This window comes from Varanus komodoensis, unplaced genomic scaffold (genome assembly GCF_004798865.1).
Source record: "Varanus komodoensis strain SLA01 unplaced genomic scaffold, ASM479886v1 scaffold6_1, whole genome shotgun sequence".
In the NCBI taxonomy this organism is placed as follows: domain Eukaryota; kingdom Metazoa; phylum Chordata; class Lepidosauria; order Squamata; family Varanidae; genus Varanus; species Varanus komodoensis.
The window spans coordinates 5,123,703-5,140,245 of record NW_025336345.1 but is presented as its reverse complement, the minus strand read 5'-3'; the positions used below and the strand labels follow the sequence as shown (position 1 = coordinate 5,140,245).

Here is a 16,543-nt window from a genome sequence, read left to right as displayed (position 1 = left end):
TAATAAGTGAATATTTTATGACCTTATCTGTTCAATGTATACTCAGAACACCCCATAAAGAAAGATGGATTAGGATCAGAGGAAGGAGGAGTTAAAACCGGAGGAAGACTTATCAATAATTACTCTGCAGAATGATACCGTATTACTGATAACAGGCCCCAGTGGATGGAAATGAAATAAAGAAAGTGCAAAAGCAGGACTGCAGCTGGACATCAAGAAAACAAAAATCATGCTTACAGTCGAATTACACAACCTGAATATCAACAAGGAAGGAATTGAAATTGTGAAAGATTTTGCATTTTTTGGCTCAGTCATCAATTCAAACAGGGACTTCAGCCAAGAAATTCAAAGAAGTCTGAGACTCAGAAGTGATGCAGTGAAAGAACTAGAAAAGATAATTAAGCGTTAGGACATTTCACTGGAGACCAAGGCCAAGATCATCCACACTATTGTATTCCCCACCACTGTGTTTGGGCCTGAAAGCTGGACAGTGAAGAAATCTGGTAGGAAGAAAATTGACTTGATTGAAACATGCTGCCAGAGGAAAGCTTTGCGAATACGCTGGACTGACAGAAAGACAAACAAGTCCGTCCTAGATTAAACCAAGCCAGAACTGAATCTGTCATCCTTTGAGCATGTCAAGAGAAAGCTCACTGGAGAAGGCAATAATGCTCAGGGATGTTGAAGGCAGAAGAAGAGGAAGATGCCTGATGCCAACATTATATATGTTTCGGGGACCAGACAAAACGTTCTTATTTTCCCACCATTTTTATTGTTGATTATGCTATGCAGTTTTATATTGGCTTTTAAACTGCTTTGATATAGGTGGAATGATTGTTATTATGATATTATGTATTGCTCTGTTACTGTTTTATCACATGCCTGTTGAATTTTATTATGTGAATGTTTTATGACAGGCAAGTTTGTTTTAAATCTGTTTTGAAATTGATCGTTATTTGCTATTTTAAGTATATTCTGTACACTGTTCTGAGAGCTTGTCTAATGAAGCAGTATAGAAATACCTTAAATAAATAAGGCCAAATATCAGTTGGTTAGACTCCATAAAGAAAGCCACAACCTTAAGTTTACAAGAGCTGAGCAGGGCTGTGAAGGATCAGATATTTTGGAATGCATTCATTCGGAGGGTCACCATAAATCAGGGTCAACTTGATGGCATGTAGCAACAGCAACTTTTAACTGCAGGGAGATAAAATATCATCACTAATTCCGACATATCCAGCTACTGCTAAGATCACAGCCAGAAGGACTGACTCACGTTGGAAACTCTGTCTCTGCCCATACACACCTGTAATGTCGACCAGTTTGTACATAATGAGAAGTCACCTGGATGATTTTCCCTGCAAGACTTCTTATTGCGGTGGCCATCAGCTTTCTGAATGTTCAAGACATGGGGAGGGTGGAATGTTGGGGTGGTTGACAAACTACCCAGAACCCATGAGCTGTTTTAGGACTGAGGGTGATTTGTGAATCACTGCAACAACCCAACATTGCTGGGTTCAGATGCAATAAGATACGGTACAGCTTGAGCATCAAAAGTGGCTGCCGCCGGTGTCACAAGAAGTCCTGTGGGAAAATTTATGTTGGTGTTTTCTTGTTATGAGATCAGAGTATACGGTAGTATCAGGCAACGGTGGGAAGAAAACAGTTTCTTCTTTTTAATTGGCCACTGTTTAGGAACCATGTGAGTTATAGAGTCATCTATAATTTCTGTGAAACGAAGTGGAACTAGACTCTCTGGGGCAGCTTTTCCTAGCCTGGCTTCCTCCAGATGTTTTGGACATCAATTCCTGACCATTAGCTATGCTGCTAGTGGCTTCTGGATGTGGAAAGTCAAAACCTCTAGAGATCCCCCATCTCCCCACCCTGGTATAGTCGTCCTTGTGCCCCTGTGCAAATCCCAAGTGGTGTTAGGGTTAGGCCAAAAGGGTTGTCAGCGAGTGATAGCATGGTATAAGTTGCACACAGTCCCCCAGGAGCTTATGGCTCACAACTCACACTGGGGACCGAATCGGAACGGGTCATGAGCAGATGTGACCTGTGGCCACTGCATGAGTGACACCCCAACTCTGTTGCTCACTTTGATCATTACGAGGCATGGGAACGCCTTCCTGCCTCTTGAGAAGAGGAGGAGGAGTAAGCCCACATATGTGCCACATTAAAACATATGCACACAGAGAGAGACATTGAGAAATAATTTGATCTAAAGTCACAAATGCCCTTCCAACAAACAGACCTAAATTTCCCCAGTCAAATGCAGCCAGATCAGAAGCTGCAGACTCTTGGCTCTTGAGGGTCAGCACACAGGGGAAGAGCCCTGCGGGATCGGAGCAGAGCCCATGCTAGTTCAGGGGTCTGTTCCCTGCAGTGACCAAACTGATGGCTCTGGGAAGCCTATAAAAGTAGGCCATGAATGTCAGGTCCCCAGAAGCTGGTTTTCAGAGCCACGGAGCCTCTGATACTAGCGGCGTAGCACTGGCCGGGCTAGTAGCCACTGGTAGCTCGGAAAGAGCCAGAGGAGCTGGGGAAGGATCACCTTACCAGGGGGCAGTTCTCCGGCACTGAGCCTACATACGGCCCTCCCAGGAACTCGGGGTCCAAGTCAGCCACGTCAACAACTGTCACAGACAGATAGGCAGTGTTGTTCTGATAGACAAGTGCATTGTTCAGCTGTCCCCCATTATCCTAGAGAATACAGAGAGAATACAGTGATCGCTTGAACTGGTTGTTGGTCTCCTTTCTTTATCTTCCCAGTAAGTATCCTTTTCTCCATAAAAATGCTATATTGCCACATAGCTGAAGTGTGCAGCTGCCTGGGATTTTGCACTCTCATGGGAAAGCCTGAATTAGCATATCTCCTGGGTTTGCCTCTCAATAAACATCCAGGAGTTAAGCTCTTTTTCACAATGCTGCATCCTGCAAATTGGCTGGCTCTTTCAACACATAAAGTCAGAACTGTTAAGGAGGCAGTTGTTGCAGCCTATGAATAATTTTCTTATGGGCTGCCAAAACCAGCAAGGTAAAAAATGGAGCTTATCACACCACTGGACCCCCCCCACACACACACACCCCAATCTGTTTTTAGGTTTCAGCTTCCCGTAAATATATGAAACCTCATCCTTAGCTCATCTCTTAGGACCACTGGAGCAGTTTCAGGGTACGTTCTGTCCTGGCTGCTGTGGTCCTCTCCACCCACTGCTGCCCTATACTGGCTGAGAGGGAGCAGGAACAGGGAGCCCCACGTTCGAGGCTGGAGTTGGGAACGGGAGGCTCTCATGGCCCCTCCATGCTGTCTCAGGGAATGCAGACTCCTTCCAGCAGAGTATTCAGGGAAGGATCAGCATGCGAAGGAACCTCTCAGTAAGCCTTTTCTGAGAACTCTTCACAGCAGAGGGTCCGCCAGCAAGGGCAAGGGCGACGTGCACATGTCGCTGTGCCCTTGGAAAGCCCTCGCTGCAGAACGTCACATGGACAAGATATAGTGCTTCTTGGTAGGCATCATTTTCCCTTACACTTTAAAACGTATTGTGGCTGTTGTTAAATGCAAAGCATGACTCATCCGGCGCATCCCAAAAGAAGGAACTAAAAGGCAGGAGCAGAAAGGAATTGATAAAAAGACAATGCACTTTGGCTGGCTACTTACAATGCTAAGGGCATGATCCTGTGTGTGCTCAGGCAAAAGCAAGCCCTTACAGCTCCAAGGGGGCTCTAACTGGCCAGGGCGTGCTGGGAATTGTATGTTTTCTTTCTGCCTAAACTTGCACAGGGCTCTGTTGTAAGCTTCATTCCACATTTCTGGAGAAGCTGGCCTGCTCGATCCCATGCTCAGATTGTAGGAGAAACGGTAGGGAGGCCCTTAATGAAATACACAAAGCCCGCCCCTAGCTCCTTGCATTGCTGCTGGGTATCACTACATTTCTGCATCACTTCCCCCTGCAAAAGCAGCCCTGAAAAAGATGACATACACTAATACAAATGCTGTACTGTATCCATAATGCATTTAACCCAAACAAATACAAAGAGTAACCAGCACAATACAGACAAGCAAACAAAGACACCTTAAAACACACAAGACAGAACCATTTTTTAGCCAATCACACCTGCACAGCCGTTCGAAACAGCACCCAAGTGCAGGTGGCACCCCAGAAGGAAGGGAGGGCAGAGTCCCTGTCATGAGAAATGACGGCCTGATCAATGCGGGTCGGGGTCACTGCATACAACTGCTCTGCCTGCAGTAGCCTGCTGACCCCTCTCTTCTCATACAAGCCCCACAGCTGTGGGAGCCTTCCTTCCTTCCTTCCTTCCTTCCTTCCCTCCCTTTCCCTCCCCATCTTTTCCTCCGCTGTGTACATTTGCTGAGTCTCACCCGGGCTAGGATCTTAATTCGGTAGAAAGTGCTCTTGTTATTGTAACTAAGCGACCCATTCAGCACCACCGTCCCATTGTAGAAAATGTAGAAGAGCTGGCGATTCTCTGCGTTGTTGGGGGTGACCTGTGGAAGGTATACAACGTGTTTGTTTATCTACATAGGCATTTCTTTTGTTAGGGTACAATCCTATGATCCCCGGAGAATGTCACAGAGAGCACACCAGTTTTCAGATTTTGGACGGGACGCCCTCATCCGTCTGCTCACAGCTGCTTTGAAAGAGCTGCAGTGCCTGCCTTAAGAGACTGCAAATATTATGGAGATTAAAAAGCAGGGTGATCTGGTGGACAGGGAGGGAAAGGGAGAAGATAAATTGGAATATGCAATTCCCATTATTATGTATGGTCTTTCTCTGTTGTTAGTACATTTGTACCTGTCTTTCTTCCTGTTGCAGCAGAACCCAAGGTAGTTGGCAAGTTTTCCTTCTTCTCCATTTTACTTTCAGAACAACCCTGTGAGCTGCTCAGGCTGCGCGCAAGTGCCTGTCTTGAAGTTGCCCAGTGAGCTTCCTGGCTCGGTGCCACATTTCCCAGTTGCCCCATCCAGGGCTCCAACTACCACACCACACTGGCGCTCCCCTTATGGTGCTGCAGCCACACTGGCTGTAATGCCCACTGGCCAGAGCTCTCTGTCTATTGTACTTATTGCACATAAAGTACAATGGGAATGTAATATAAAGATGCAAAGAAAACATCATAAAGCAGTGGCAGAACATTTAAAAAAGCAATTTAAAATCTTGTGGCCGCACTAGCTCGGATCCTGACTTCACAACTATTCTAGGTGGGCTCAGAGCGACATTTTGAAAAGGTGGGTGGAGAGCTGGAAGGTGCTGCTGTCCTTCCTCCTGCCTAGAAGGGCACGGACAACTCGGAAGCCTCTGAGATGGGGTTCCCAGCAAGAGCGGCTGGGCCCTAAATGTCCCCACCATTCCTCCAAAAACCGATGCTCAAGCGGCCAACAGCAAGATCCAGATTAAATAAAAACCACCTTAAAGCATAACATAAAAGCAAATGTATTTTTAAACTCAGTTAGAATTGCAACAGTAAACAGCACCCAACCAACCGTGAGGCACATTCAGCAGCAGTGTACAAAAAAGGCCCTTGCCTGCCAGCAGAAGCACCACGAAGCAGGGGCTAGCCTTGCCTCCCGCCACAGGCTGAGTCGTGGGCAGTGGCAAAACGCAAGACTTCATCTGGAGCAAGACAAACATTCTGCCAAGAATGAATTTTCGGCAAAGAAACACCGAGGATATTACAGATTATCAGACAGGGATGTCTTTATTTTGCAGCTATATTTATGCCTCACTCCTTTGTCACAAAAGATACCTCATTGGGGTGGTTGGGTGAATTCTCAGCGCAAGAAGCACAAGGAAGGAATAGGGCTTCCACATGATAGTAACAGGAGCGTAGAATCATAGAATAGTAAAGCTGAAAGGGGCCATTGGGTCCAACCCTCTGCTCAGGGCAGGAATTGTCCTCATTTTGCTACCTTTCACCAACCCACATTGCCCAAATGGGGAGCAAGCATTTGAGTTCTCCAGGAAGCTTAATCAAACTGAATGTTTTGCAAAGCCAGGGGAGTGGGGGGAAGCGAGAGCAGTGCAGGAGCCCAAAGGTTTACACTGGTCACAGTCTTAAGAATGGGCGCAGGAAGAGGTTCTGATTAATTTGACAGCTTGTTTCCTAATTCATGACATTTTGCCTAGTCTAATTTTATTTATTTATTTAAAGTATTACTAGACCAGTCTATAGCAAATGCTCACATACCAATAAAGTTATTGTACTATTATGTATAATATAATACCAATATAGGTATTGTACTGAGAGCCAGTGTGGTATAGTGGTTAAGAGCATGGAACTGGGACTCAGAGGATCTGGGTTCTAGTCCCTGCTCAGCCATGGAGCCAACTGGGTGACTTTGGGCCAGTCACAGACTTTCAGCCCAACCTACCTCACAGGGTTGTTGTTGTGGGGACAAGATGGAGGAGGAGAATGGTATAGGCTGCCTTGAGCCCTTTGTAGGAAAAAGGCAGAATAAATAAGTAAATAAATATTATGGATTTCTTCCTTATGAGCTATTATTACTGCCTGTGTGTGTGTATCCTTTAATAATATCCTCAGATCTGCTACATGCTATTCTCTTCTTTGGGAGTTGAGACAGAGACGCTCAGGGGTCATTTAGCCACTGTGGGCAGGCATGATCCAGGCCTTCCTTCCTCAACAGGCATCTTGCATATTCGTTTGGACCTGAACTCCCCCCACCCCAGCCAGGGTACCCATCAGAGAGTGGGTCTAAGGGAACTCTGGGTAGCCGGGACTTGCTGGTGCTGCAGGCACTGACTCCTACGTACACCATGCCAGGTTCAGTCCTTGGCACTTCCCATCTCCAGGACTTCAGGCAATCTTGGATTTCCATCCAAGACTCTGATGAGACACAATTAGACAGATCAACTTTTCCTGACCTGGTGCACACCTGATGTGCTGGATCTGACTGGCTGAGAACACACCTGGAGGGTGCCAGGTTGGAGCAGGGCTCACCAAGCCACATTTGGTGCCCACTGAAGTCGCCCCCTTATATTGCAGACACTCACTTCTTCAATGGAATAAGAGACTTGTCCAGCTGTTCCACTGTCTTCATCGAAGGCCAAGACGTTGTAGATTGGGGAACCAACTGGGGTATTCTGAAAGACAGAGGATAGAGCACAGGCATGGGGAGAATGATAGCTTGTTCCCTGCTGGGAGCACCTGCTTAGGATCATAAGCCTCGCTGGATGCAGGTTGCTGAGCTGTCTACACCCAGCAAGGATGGGTGGCTGGACGGCCAGCAAACCTCCCGGAAATCCATGGCTTGTTCTAGCTTTTCAGTGGGGCCTATCAGCCACCCCAGCCAGCCACCCTTGCCAGGTTTAGACGCCACGGCAAGCTGAGTCCAGTGAGGGTCATTATGCTAAACAGGTGATTGGTGTCCAGCACACAGAAGGAGGAGAAATAAGCCACATCTTTGTGCACCATTATTGTGTGAACCAGGTCAGACTTCAGCAGCTCCCAGTTCCTTAGTTCATCATCTTGGCCTGGGAAGACCCTCAGATATTCACACAGACTGTTGGGAGCAGGGCTTTTTTTTCCATAGAACACACCGGAACAGCGTTCCGGCACCGTTTTTTGATGGATTTTTCCAAGTGATTGTGAATCGCCCTGTTGGGTGTAGCAGATCATTAACATAGTGCCTGCGGGCTGCTTGTGTGTTGGCACTGATTGTCAGGGTGCTGCTCGGCTTGGGATGCTGCTCGGCTTGGGATCGCTCAGTGCGCCGGTGGCGACCATTGTGTAAAAATGTGACCCCAAGATTTGAGTTCCGGCACCTTTTTTTTTTTTTTTACAAAAAAAGCACTGGTTGGGAGGAATAAAGGGAAGCGATATTTACAGGAGCTGCTTTCAACCTATTTACACAGGCCTGTGCAGAGGCCTGAGCACCCAGACTCAGAAATGGATCAGTCTTAGATGTCAAGCAAAGCAGCCATTTCTGGCCTGTTCATGGACTCCTTTGCTCTGCACATGCAGTGGTGCATTCAGGCCAGACGAGGGTCCGAATGGCCCGGGCCCCATTCAACAGGAGGACATGGCAGGGGGGATTCAGGAGGTATACTCTCCCCATTTCGAAGAAAGAGTTCGCTTACTCATGACCATCTAGATAATGCTCTCTCCCATAAGGCCATTAATCCCATAGTTTTGCTGGGACTTCAGTGTATGGGCAGGGGAGAGCTTGTCCTTCCCTCTGTAGCTGCAAACCCAGCGAAAATCCTCTCCCCAGCCTGGTGCAGCAGGTAGATCCCACCGCACACACACACACACACACACCTCCCTTGACCTCATTGGGAGCTTTCCTGCAAAGCATAGTTGCCACACCAGGAACGAGGTGAGGTGGTGCTTTCACTGGGTACATCCCCAGGAACAGAAGGGCTCTGCCACACTTTGTTGTGCACTGTGGTTCCAATAAAGATTGAGACCTCCTTACATTTACTTCTGGCATTTCCAAAAATGCAGTAGGGGCTGCACAATACACATCTAGCCTAATGTGCAATCAGGTCCTACATTACCCAGGTGTGCTGCTGTGGACACAGCCTGAGATTCCTGCAGGTCACAAACTGGGAACTATTCTCCAGCTGGGAAGCTCCTGGAACCCCTCCCACCCCTTGCTGCAAAAGGCAGTAGTCCTTCCTCATTGCCACTGGAAAGAGATAACCCAGACGCATGCAGATTCCGCCTTCCACTTTTTCGTCTCACAGTCCAAGTAATGACCGTAGCGCAGCCTTTCCCAGTGGGGGGCCCTGAGATGTCTGGGGCTGCAACTGCCTTCCCCTTCTTCAGCTTTCATTGTGCTGGCTGAGTTGGTGGGAGTTAAAAGCCACACATCTGGAGGGCACTGAGCTGGGGAAGGTTGCAATAGGACATGCTTTGCTAGCAGGCAGTGGGATTGCAATGGCAGGGTTAACACAGGCCCAGCTGGCCTTCCTTCCATGGGGCGCAGGGGCCCAGGAGCTACAAAAGCCACTTCACAAATTGCCCCAAGGCCGTAGAGGTGGCTGCCACCCACCAGTAGAGGGCAAGTGTCTTAAACTCAGAGCATGCCAGCATGGCTTCTGCAGTCTGGGACTGTGGTTCGTCCAGAGATCGCGTGCTTTGCACGCAGAAGGTCCCAGTGTCTGTCCCCAGCATCTACAGGGAAGGCCGAAACAGCTCCTGCCAGAAACCCTGGAGAGTTGCTGCCAGTCCGTGCTGACAGTGCTGAGCTAGATGGACTAATGGACTGGCTCAGTATGAGGCAGTGTCCTTGTGTTGCTGTGGACTGGACTGGACTGGGATCTTCATTACAAAGAACAGACATCTACGGAATCATCCTGAACATGAGATCAAACAGGCACAGGTACCTCAAGGACTTCTGTAAAATAGGGCTCATTCTGGAAGATCGGCTTGTTGTCATTCCGGTCTTTTACAATGATGGTGAGTGTTTTAGAAACCTGTGGGAGAATGAGAAGAGCTGGGCACTCAGCGATGCAAGAGACTAAACAGAGGATGCACAGGTGGGTAAAGCCTGTACAGCAACAAGCTACAAAGAAGGGCAGGGCTCCCAAACCTTTTAACGCTCACACAGAAGAGCAGCACCAGCAGGTACAGCTCATCAAAGAGGGTTGAGGGAATGCTGCACCGGCAGAAATACTGCATTTGCACAACTATTAATATGAAACTGGTTCCTTGCCAGCCTTTGCAACTGGTCACCCAGCACAGAATTGTGTGGAGCCTTTCCAGGATCCACAACTGAGAGACTTAGATCTCAGCAGCCTGCAACCCGCATTAGCCATCACCACAGGCTATGCTGGCAAGGGCTGATGGGAGTTGTAGGCCAAACCCCTGGAGGGCCACAAGTTGCTCACCCCTGATTTAGGGATGGTGAGGGTGTGGTTTGGTCAGCTGCTACTCCCAGTCCCCTGAGAATTGGAACAGCTCTCAACATACCCTTCTCCTACTTTACCACTCTACAGGCAGGATTCCCAGATGGATACCTACTCCTTACAAGTAAGATCTTCTCTCCCACCCACTCCTGCATATTCCCACACTTACAGCTACATTCAGCCTGTCTGTCACTTTGGCTTCAACACGAATTGTTTTCGTTAGCTGGAAGGAAACAAAAAAGAGGCACACAAACATCATCGCTTGATAAAGATGGACACGAACACCACCTCACCAATCAGCACATCCCTTTCTCTGAGTCAGATTAGTTTGATTCCTCAGAGACAGGGAATTCTTAGCCACCAGGTATACTAAGGACAACAAATCCATTCCTCCCTGTCACAGATCAGAGACTAATCTATTTAATATCCTTCTTTTGGATCATGTCTGGTGACAGCTTTTTACAAAGCAGAGCAGGCTAGTGAGCTCCAAAGCCTGCAGTTGCTGCCATCATGTTTAAACATCTACTTCTTTTCCTGATTGCTATTCCTCTTATGGCTGCATCTACACTGATGAAGGGAAATGCCAAGGCTTCCACCTCAAGAGGGGTTCTGAGGCCAGGGGACCATTAGAAACATTCCTGGCCCTTGGGAAACACATCACCTGGGTGGCTGACTGCATGTGGATGGAGGCGTTCCTGTGTTCTCTTATCAACATGGGATGTATCACAGAATGAGCAGCAAGTAGCAGTGGTAAGTAACAGTGTAAGGGAAATGCCATTGTTTTTTAGGTAGGTAAGGATACCTGTTCAATTCAATGACAATTGTACTTTGAAGTGATGTGGAGATCTATGGAGCCTGCCTGCTTTCCCAAAAGCCATTAATTAATTAATTGACTGATTAATTAATGTCTATACTGTCCCATAGCTGGACTGCTCTGGGCAGTTTACAAGGGTGGGCAGAAGATTCTGACAGTTCTCTAAGTGATCTCAGCAGACTGGCCAGATTTTTGACTCCACATGATTTAATGATTGCAGCAACAAAATGATGTCCTTCTCTTGGACTAAATTATATTGCTGAAATGAGGAAACTTTAGTGTAACCAGAATGGATTTTCGTGCAGCAGGACAATGAGTTATGTTCCTGGGCTCTTCTTTTTACAAGTCTTTTGGGTCTGGTTCCAGGTGGTAATTCTTGGAGTGTTAGTTTAAAAAACACATACAAAAGGTAGATGCAATTAACACAGAACCAAGTAATATTGGTTTTGTTTGAATAAACCATGGCAAAATGGATAATCTTAAAACCCTGGAAAAGATTGAATCACAGAAAACAGAAGAGATTTTTTTTTAAGATGTAGGAAAAAAAAGATGCAATCATTTTGCTAGAACCAAACATTTCTATTGAGTTGGGGCAATATTCCTTTCGTTCCCAGACATCAAAGAAACAACCCAGCAGTTTTAGCTAGGCGTTGTTAGCGGGCACAAAGCCACTCTGTCTTGCGTTCCCTGAAAAACCTTAAACTGGTATCATACAACATTCTGCCTCTCTCATGATAAAACCATAAATAAAGGAGGAGATGAAACCTCCTCCTTTGGAGGAGCAAAGATTCTATTTTCAGGTATACCCAATGTGCTCATAAGACAGGTGTTTTTAAGAACATTTCAAAAACACCTTGGTATTGCAGCAGATATTTAAATTTAACTTGAACATCTGAGTCCAGCTGGTAGTCTGCAAGAAGCAAAATAGGGGAAATTCACAAGATTCCCATCTGCAAGGAAGCACCGCACCAGACTGAATCATGATTAAAAGCTACTTGGGAGTAACTCACTAGTCCATTCCAGAGCAACAGTATTCCAGTCTCAAACCACTCCTGCAGGTTTGATGTTATGGAGAGAAATGGCTTGCAGACAAAAATAGGGTTGTACTTTTGGCCTAAGTAGCTTCAGCTTACATGCTGGGTCTGATCTTATTTAAATGCAATCCAGTTTTGATCCAGATCTACACACTAGTTGTGCTTCTTTACAAATGGGAACTTGTTGAGGTTCTCCAATTTTCACTTCCAAGCTTGACCTGTCTCCTTCTCATTCTCCAATGAAAGTTTTTTGTTGCTGCTGTACAAATGAAAACTGCTCATTTGGGTGCATTTCTATAGTATACACCCAATTCTGTATTTTCCCCTCCATTGACTCAAGTGTGAAACTAACTAACAGTTTTCTTCCAAAATGCACTGTTTTTAAAATGCAAATTTTCTTAATGTGAATATAAGCCTGGGAATATGCAAGCGTTTCCCCCCAGAATGTGCTTGCATTTGTGTTCACATCTGGGGGTGTGAATTCTGATTGAAAATGAATGTATTATGGTTGTTATTAATTTCTTGTTTATCCTGCACCACAGCAGAAGCTCTCTGGACAGTTCGTAGAATCCTCATGCGTCACTGCGTCTTTCAGCTTCACAGGAAACCCAAGCATTTCTTATGTCAACCTCTTCTGGAATATCACTGAGGCAGAGCAGCTGAATGCACCGTCACAGCATTCATGGAGAGGATGGGAGAGGAACGAAAGGCAACTTGTGGTGCATCCCCATAATAGCAAAAACAGCCTGAGTTTTGACACATCGTGCAGCCCATCGATACCAAGACATTCTTGATATCTGATATGCAATGCATTCAAATAAAAAGAAAGCACTGCCTGGCTTCTCCCCGTTAAATATATGCTTATTCTCTAGCTCACCCTTACCTCATAATCCACTCTTTGCTTTAGTGTCACGTTGCCTGATTCACTGTTTACTGAGAAGTAGAAGCTGTTTTCACCTGCTAAGCTATAGAACAATTTATCTCCATCAACATCCACAGCCACCAGCTGAAAAACCCAGGCTCCTGCAAAGAGAAATGGGGACCAGAAGTGGTTGAGGGTGGGGGGAATTGACCCAGCCAAGGTATCTGGTTTAAATAGTCATCATGACAACAGAGCCACCTCTTTTCTTCAAGGGAGAACCAGTCCTGAGGGATCTGGGGGCTCCTTGCGCCCTCTTTGCATCCCAGCCCATCCCTTGGCTTGGGCATGGGGAGCCAAATCTCCATGTATGGATGTGTGTCTATCTTCTCAGCTGAGCTTAGGAGTTGGAGAGAAGAGGGCAAAGCCAGAGACTAGCCTTTCCCAGCCTGGTGCCCTCCAAATGTTGCCTTCCCGCCCCCGTTATCCCAGCTGGCCTCCTCCTATCTGCACACTGGGAAAGGTGATGTGAGAATGATGTGAGGATCTCGCACTGTTCACACAAATGAAGTGTTGGCCATTAATTATGGCATCTGGCCTAGTTATTTACTGGCAGACTGTTTATGCTATGTGTACGCCCATTGAAGCTGTTTATAGTATCTGTCTGATTTAGTGGGCAATCCTACTGTGACGGCCATAAGAACCTGAACCGGGAGGCTTATGGTCATCCCATGCAACTTGCACTCTGCCTTTCAGCTACGTAGATGGAAATGTTGGGGCATCTGCCTGTGGCATTTTGGGCAGAGAAGGAAGGAGGCCAGACTTCCATTAGGACCCATTCCATCCCAGTCACCCCGGCCTCCCCCACTTGCTTTTTCTCCTCTCCAAGGTAATTTTCCTGACTCCAGAGAGAGGCAGCAGTATTCTTTCCTGCATTGTGGGGAGGGGGAGGGGATCGGAGCACCATTTCCCAGCTCCAAGGTGGAGAACTGTCTCTGGCCACAGAACAGGGAATTGGAATTATCCTAAGATAATTCTCAGATATTCTCAGACTCAGTCTGGGGCCCATAGGATTGTTCCCTTGTGCAATTTATGTAAGATTTTTATGCTACTTTCACATACTCGTTCTAATTGGTTATTAATGTTATTCTGTTTTACACTTTCTATTTATACCATATGAATATTTTTTGAATCCCATATATGAATGTATGAAAATTCCATCTGGGAGCTGCTGGATTCTCTGTTTCAGCCCTGCAGATTTGATTCAATTCCCCTCCCACTGGTGTTAACTCAGTCTGTTGCAATTCAAGCCCATATCTGGATTCTAGTTTCGTGTTGTTTTAATGGCAGCAATTCGTACTTCTTTTTGGGTATTGGGGGGTTGGGGGAATCTTGAAATTTGCAGTGTCGTAAATTGTTAAAAATGGTGAGCTTGCACATGATCACAAGTCTGCCAGTCTGCTATGCCTATTTCTCTCCTATCAAGGATCCTCCAGTTTGACACCTCGCAGGTGAAGAGGGGATTGGGAATTGACAAGGTCTTTGACAAGCACAGAATACGGCTCCACTGGGCTAAATGAAGCCATGTGCAGAGGTGAGACTGCCAAGGATACTGACAGGAGGGCCATCTAGTTCTAAGATAGCCGGGCTTGCAGGCATTTGAACTTGTACAAGATGGCTAATAAATCTGAAAACGAAGCATAGCACCATTTGCACACATTTCAGGATTCCCCCAAAATTTATGCAAATAGAGAGGAAATCGTGCAAAAGTTTTCTGGAATTGGAAAAAAAAGAAGGCACTGCAGGCTGCCACTGCATGCTATGGCTTAACCGAAATGGAATCCAATTTTCATACATCCCCAATCATATATAGTATGTATATGAATGACTTTCTTTTATTGGGTTTGATAATGATGTTGCATGCTATTATTTTTTGGAATGTATTTGGTCTAAACCCAGTCGTTCTGATACCATACTGGCTTGGCTGATGTGTTGATGTGTTTGCTAATAAGGACATAGGCATGTGTCTTGGTTTATGGCACACGATTTGAGCAGTAAAAAAGCACAGCCAATAAAACGCCGGCCTTTAGTTTTTGCCTGCGATGTCAGTAGCACTCTCCTTTTCACTCACCTACAGGTGTGTCCTCTGGCAAGGAGAAAGAGCTGTTCATGTCAAATCGTGGCGCCGTGTTCCCCGATGCTGCAAGGAAATGGCTGGGTGTGGTTATTAGTTCTCTGTGGAGCCAAAGGCAGTCCCCCAGTCTTTTAACTCTTCCCCTGTTCCCACGCCAGCTTCTGCAGGGCCTCCACTGCCACTGTGGCTGACTTTCCCAAGTCTACACAGCGATGAGTGCTGGTGCCGCCTTGGTTTGGTGGGGCACTGGGAAGGACAGCTGCTCAATATTAAACTGAGCTTGCTGCAAAAGTACCGAGGAAGATCATGTGCCTCACGCAACGGCAATACACCATGTACTCCAGGAAGTGTGTGGCGATCTCTCTGCCACAAGTGGGGGGGGGGGCTTCACTGCCCCATTCTGCCCCAATATAGAGCCAGCTTTGTTACAGAAGAGCTAACTGCTTGGGGTTTCCCAGGAACTGAGGGTAACAGGCAGGCGTAGGTGGTGCAGGATGGGCTGCATGGCCGTTCTTGACCCTGAGCTTCTGCTGTCTGAAGCAGCTGCCTGAGTCTGTCGAATAGCAGGACCCGTCCTGCTATACATCTCCACTGAATCTTCCCATCCACATGCTGCTAAGGATGGCGCACACAAGAGCCACCCCACACTTCTGCAGCCCAATCCTGTGTGTGGACACGTCGACATCGGTCCCATGACTATCAAGCCGTAGAGCACAAGATGGCAGACCTAGCCTTCTGGGCAGCCACCCCACACAAGGCTGGTCTTGGGACTCGCATGACCAGGACAAGACTGTCCAGAGGAGCCCTCCTCACCATGGAAGGTCTTACCTACTGCCAGGAATATGGAGAGAAGCGTCCATGACAGCCCAAGCATCCTGCTCGCGCCAAGGGACCTGTGAAGGCAGCATCAGGAAGAAGGGTCAGTGTGTGGTGGTAACGTAGGGATGGGGGTCCTCTGGCCTGGGGGAAAAGTCCAGCCCTCCTGGGGTCCCACTACGGCCTTCTGGGTACCTAGGATGGCCACCCCCTTCCCTCTCCCCGACCACAGATCATTTGGTGGCTCCCCGGCTTTTGAGAAGAGCCCCACCACTCAAATGCCTCTCCTGAGAACGTAGCAGGAGGGCTGCTGGGTCAGACCAAGGGTCCACGAAGTCCAGCACTCTGTGCACACGGTGGCCAACCAGCTGCCACAGGAAAGCTCCACGCAGGACGTGGGTGCATTGGCACCCTCCCACCCATGCTCCCTAGCCACACGGGCGCAGCATAGACCCATCAGGACTAGTGACCCGCCTTAGCTGGGTTAGCCACTGGCAGGAACTTTGAGCTAAAATACGTTGCTTTTGTGTTCCTGCCCCTTTCACTTCTGGCCTCGCTGCTGCCTTCGCCTTCTGCCCAGCGCACCACTGGAATGCAGCCCCAAAGGCTTCTCTGGACTTCCGTAATTTGGCCCGTGGGCTGAAGAGCTTCCCCTCCCCAGCAAGACACGTCTGCTCTGCCCTGCGCGCCGTGAACAAATCCAAGCCGCCTGAGACCCCACCAGGCTGCTTGACTGGCCTCCCCGGTGAGCCTCAGCAGTACGTGTTGCAAAAGCCCATCGGGCAGAAAAGGCCCACCTAGGAGGACTGATACCGACAACGCATTACTTACACTGCAACTCTGCCAACAGAGGACATTTTATGGGCTTGTCTATACCTCTCAAGTATCATAATAGACTTGGCATTGATTGCATATACGTGCCAATTTCATGCCATGGCAACAGAAAACTCCTATCGCCATTATCATTTTATGTAAGAACAAGTGGGAGGGGAC

General features: G+C 47.4%; 1 protein-coding gene across 1 annotated transcript in view; it reads right to left on the bottom strand.

Moving 5' to 3' along the window:
• The window catches only part of CDHR2 (cadherin related family member 2), a 38,779-nt gene extending 23,710 nt beyond the window's left edge, over positions 1-15,069 (bottom strand). Inside the window, exons 1-8 of the mRNA XM_044450949.1 lie at positions 15,030-15,069; positions 14,732-14,800; positions 12,625-12,764; positions 10,063-10,116; positions 9,372-9,461; positions 7,035-7,124; positions 4,385-4,510; positions 2,560-2,703 (exon numbers count right to left, since the gene is read on the bottom strand). Of these exons, the coding sequence (XP_044306884.1) occupies positions 2,560-2,703; positions 4,385-4,510; positions 7,035-7,124; positions 9,372-9,461; positions 10,063-10,116; positions 12,625-12,764; positions 14,732-14,800; positions 15,030-15,069 (753 nt within the window). The remainder of the gene's footprint in view (positions 1-2,559; positions 2,704-4,384; positions 4,511-7,034; positions 7,125-9,371; positions 9,462-10,062; positions 10,117-12,624; positions 12,765-14,731; positions 14,801-15,029) is intronic.
• Positions 15,070-16,543: the final 1,474 nt, after the last annotated feature.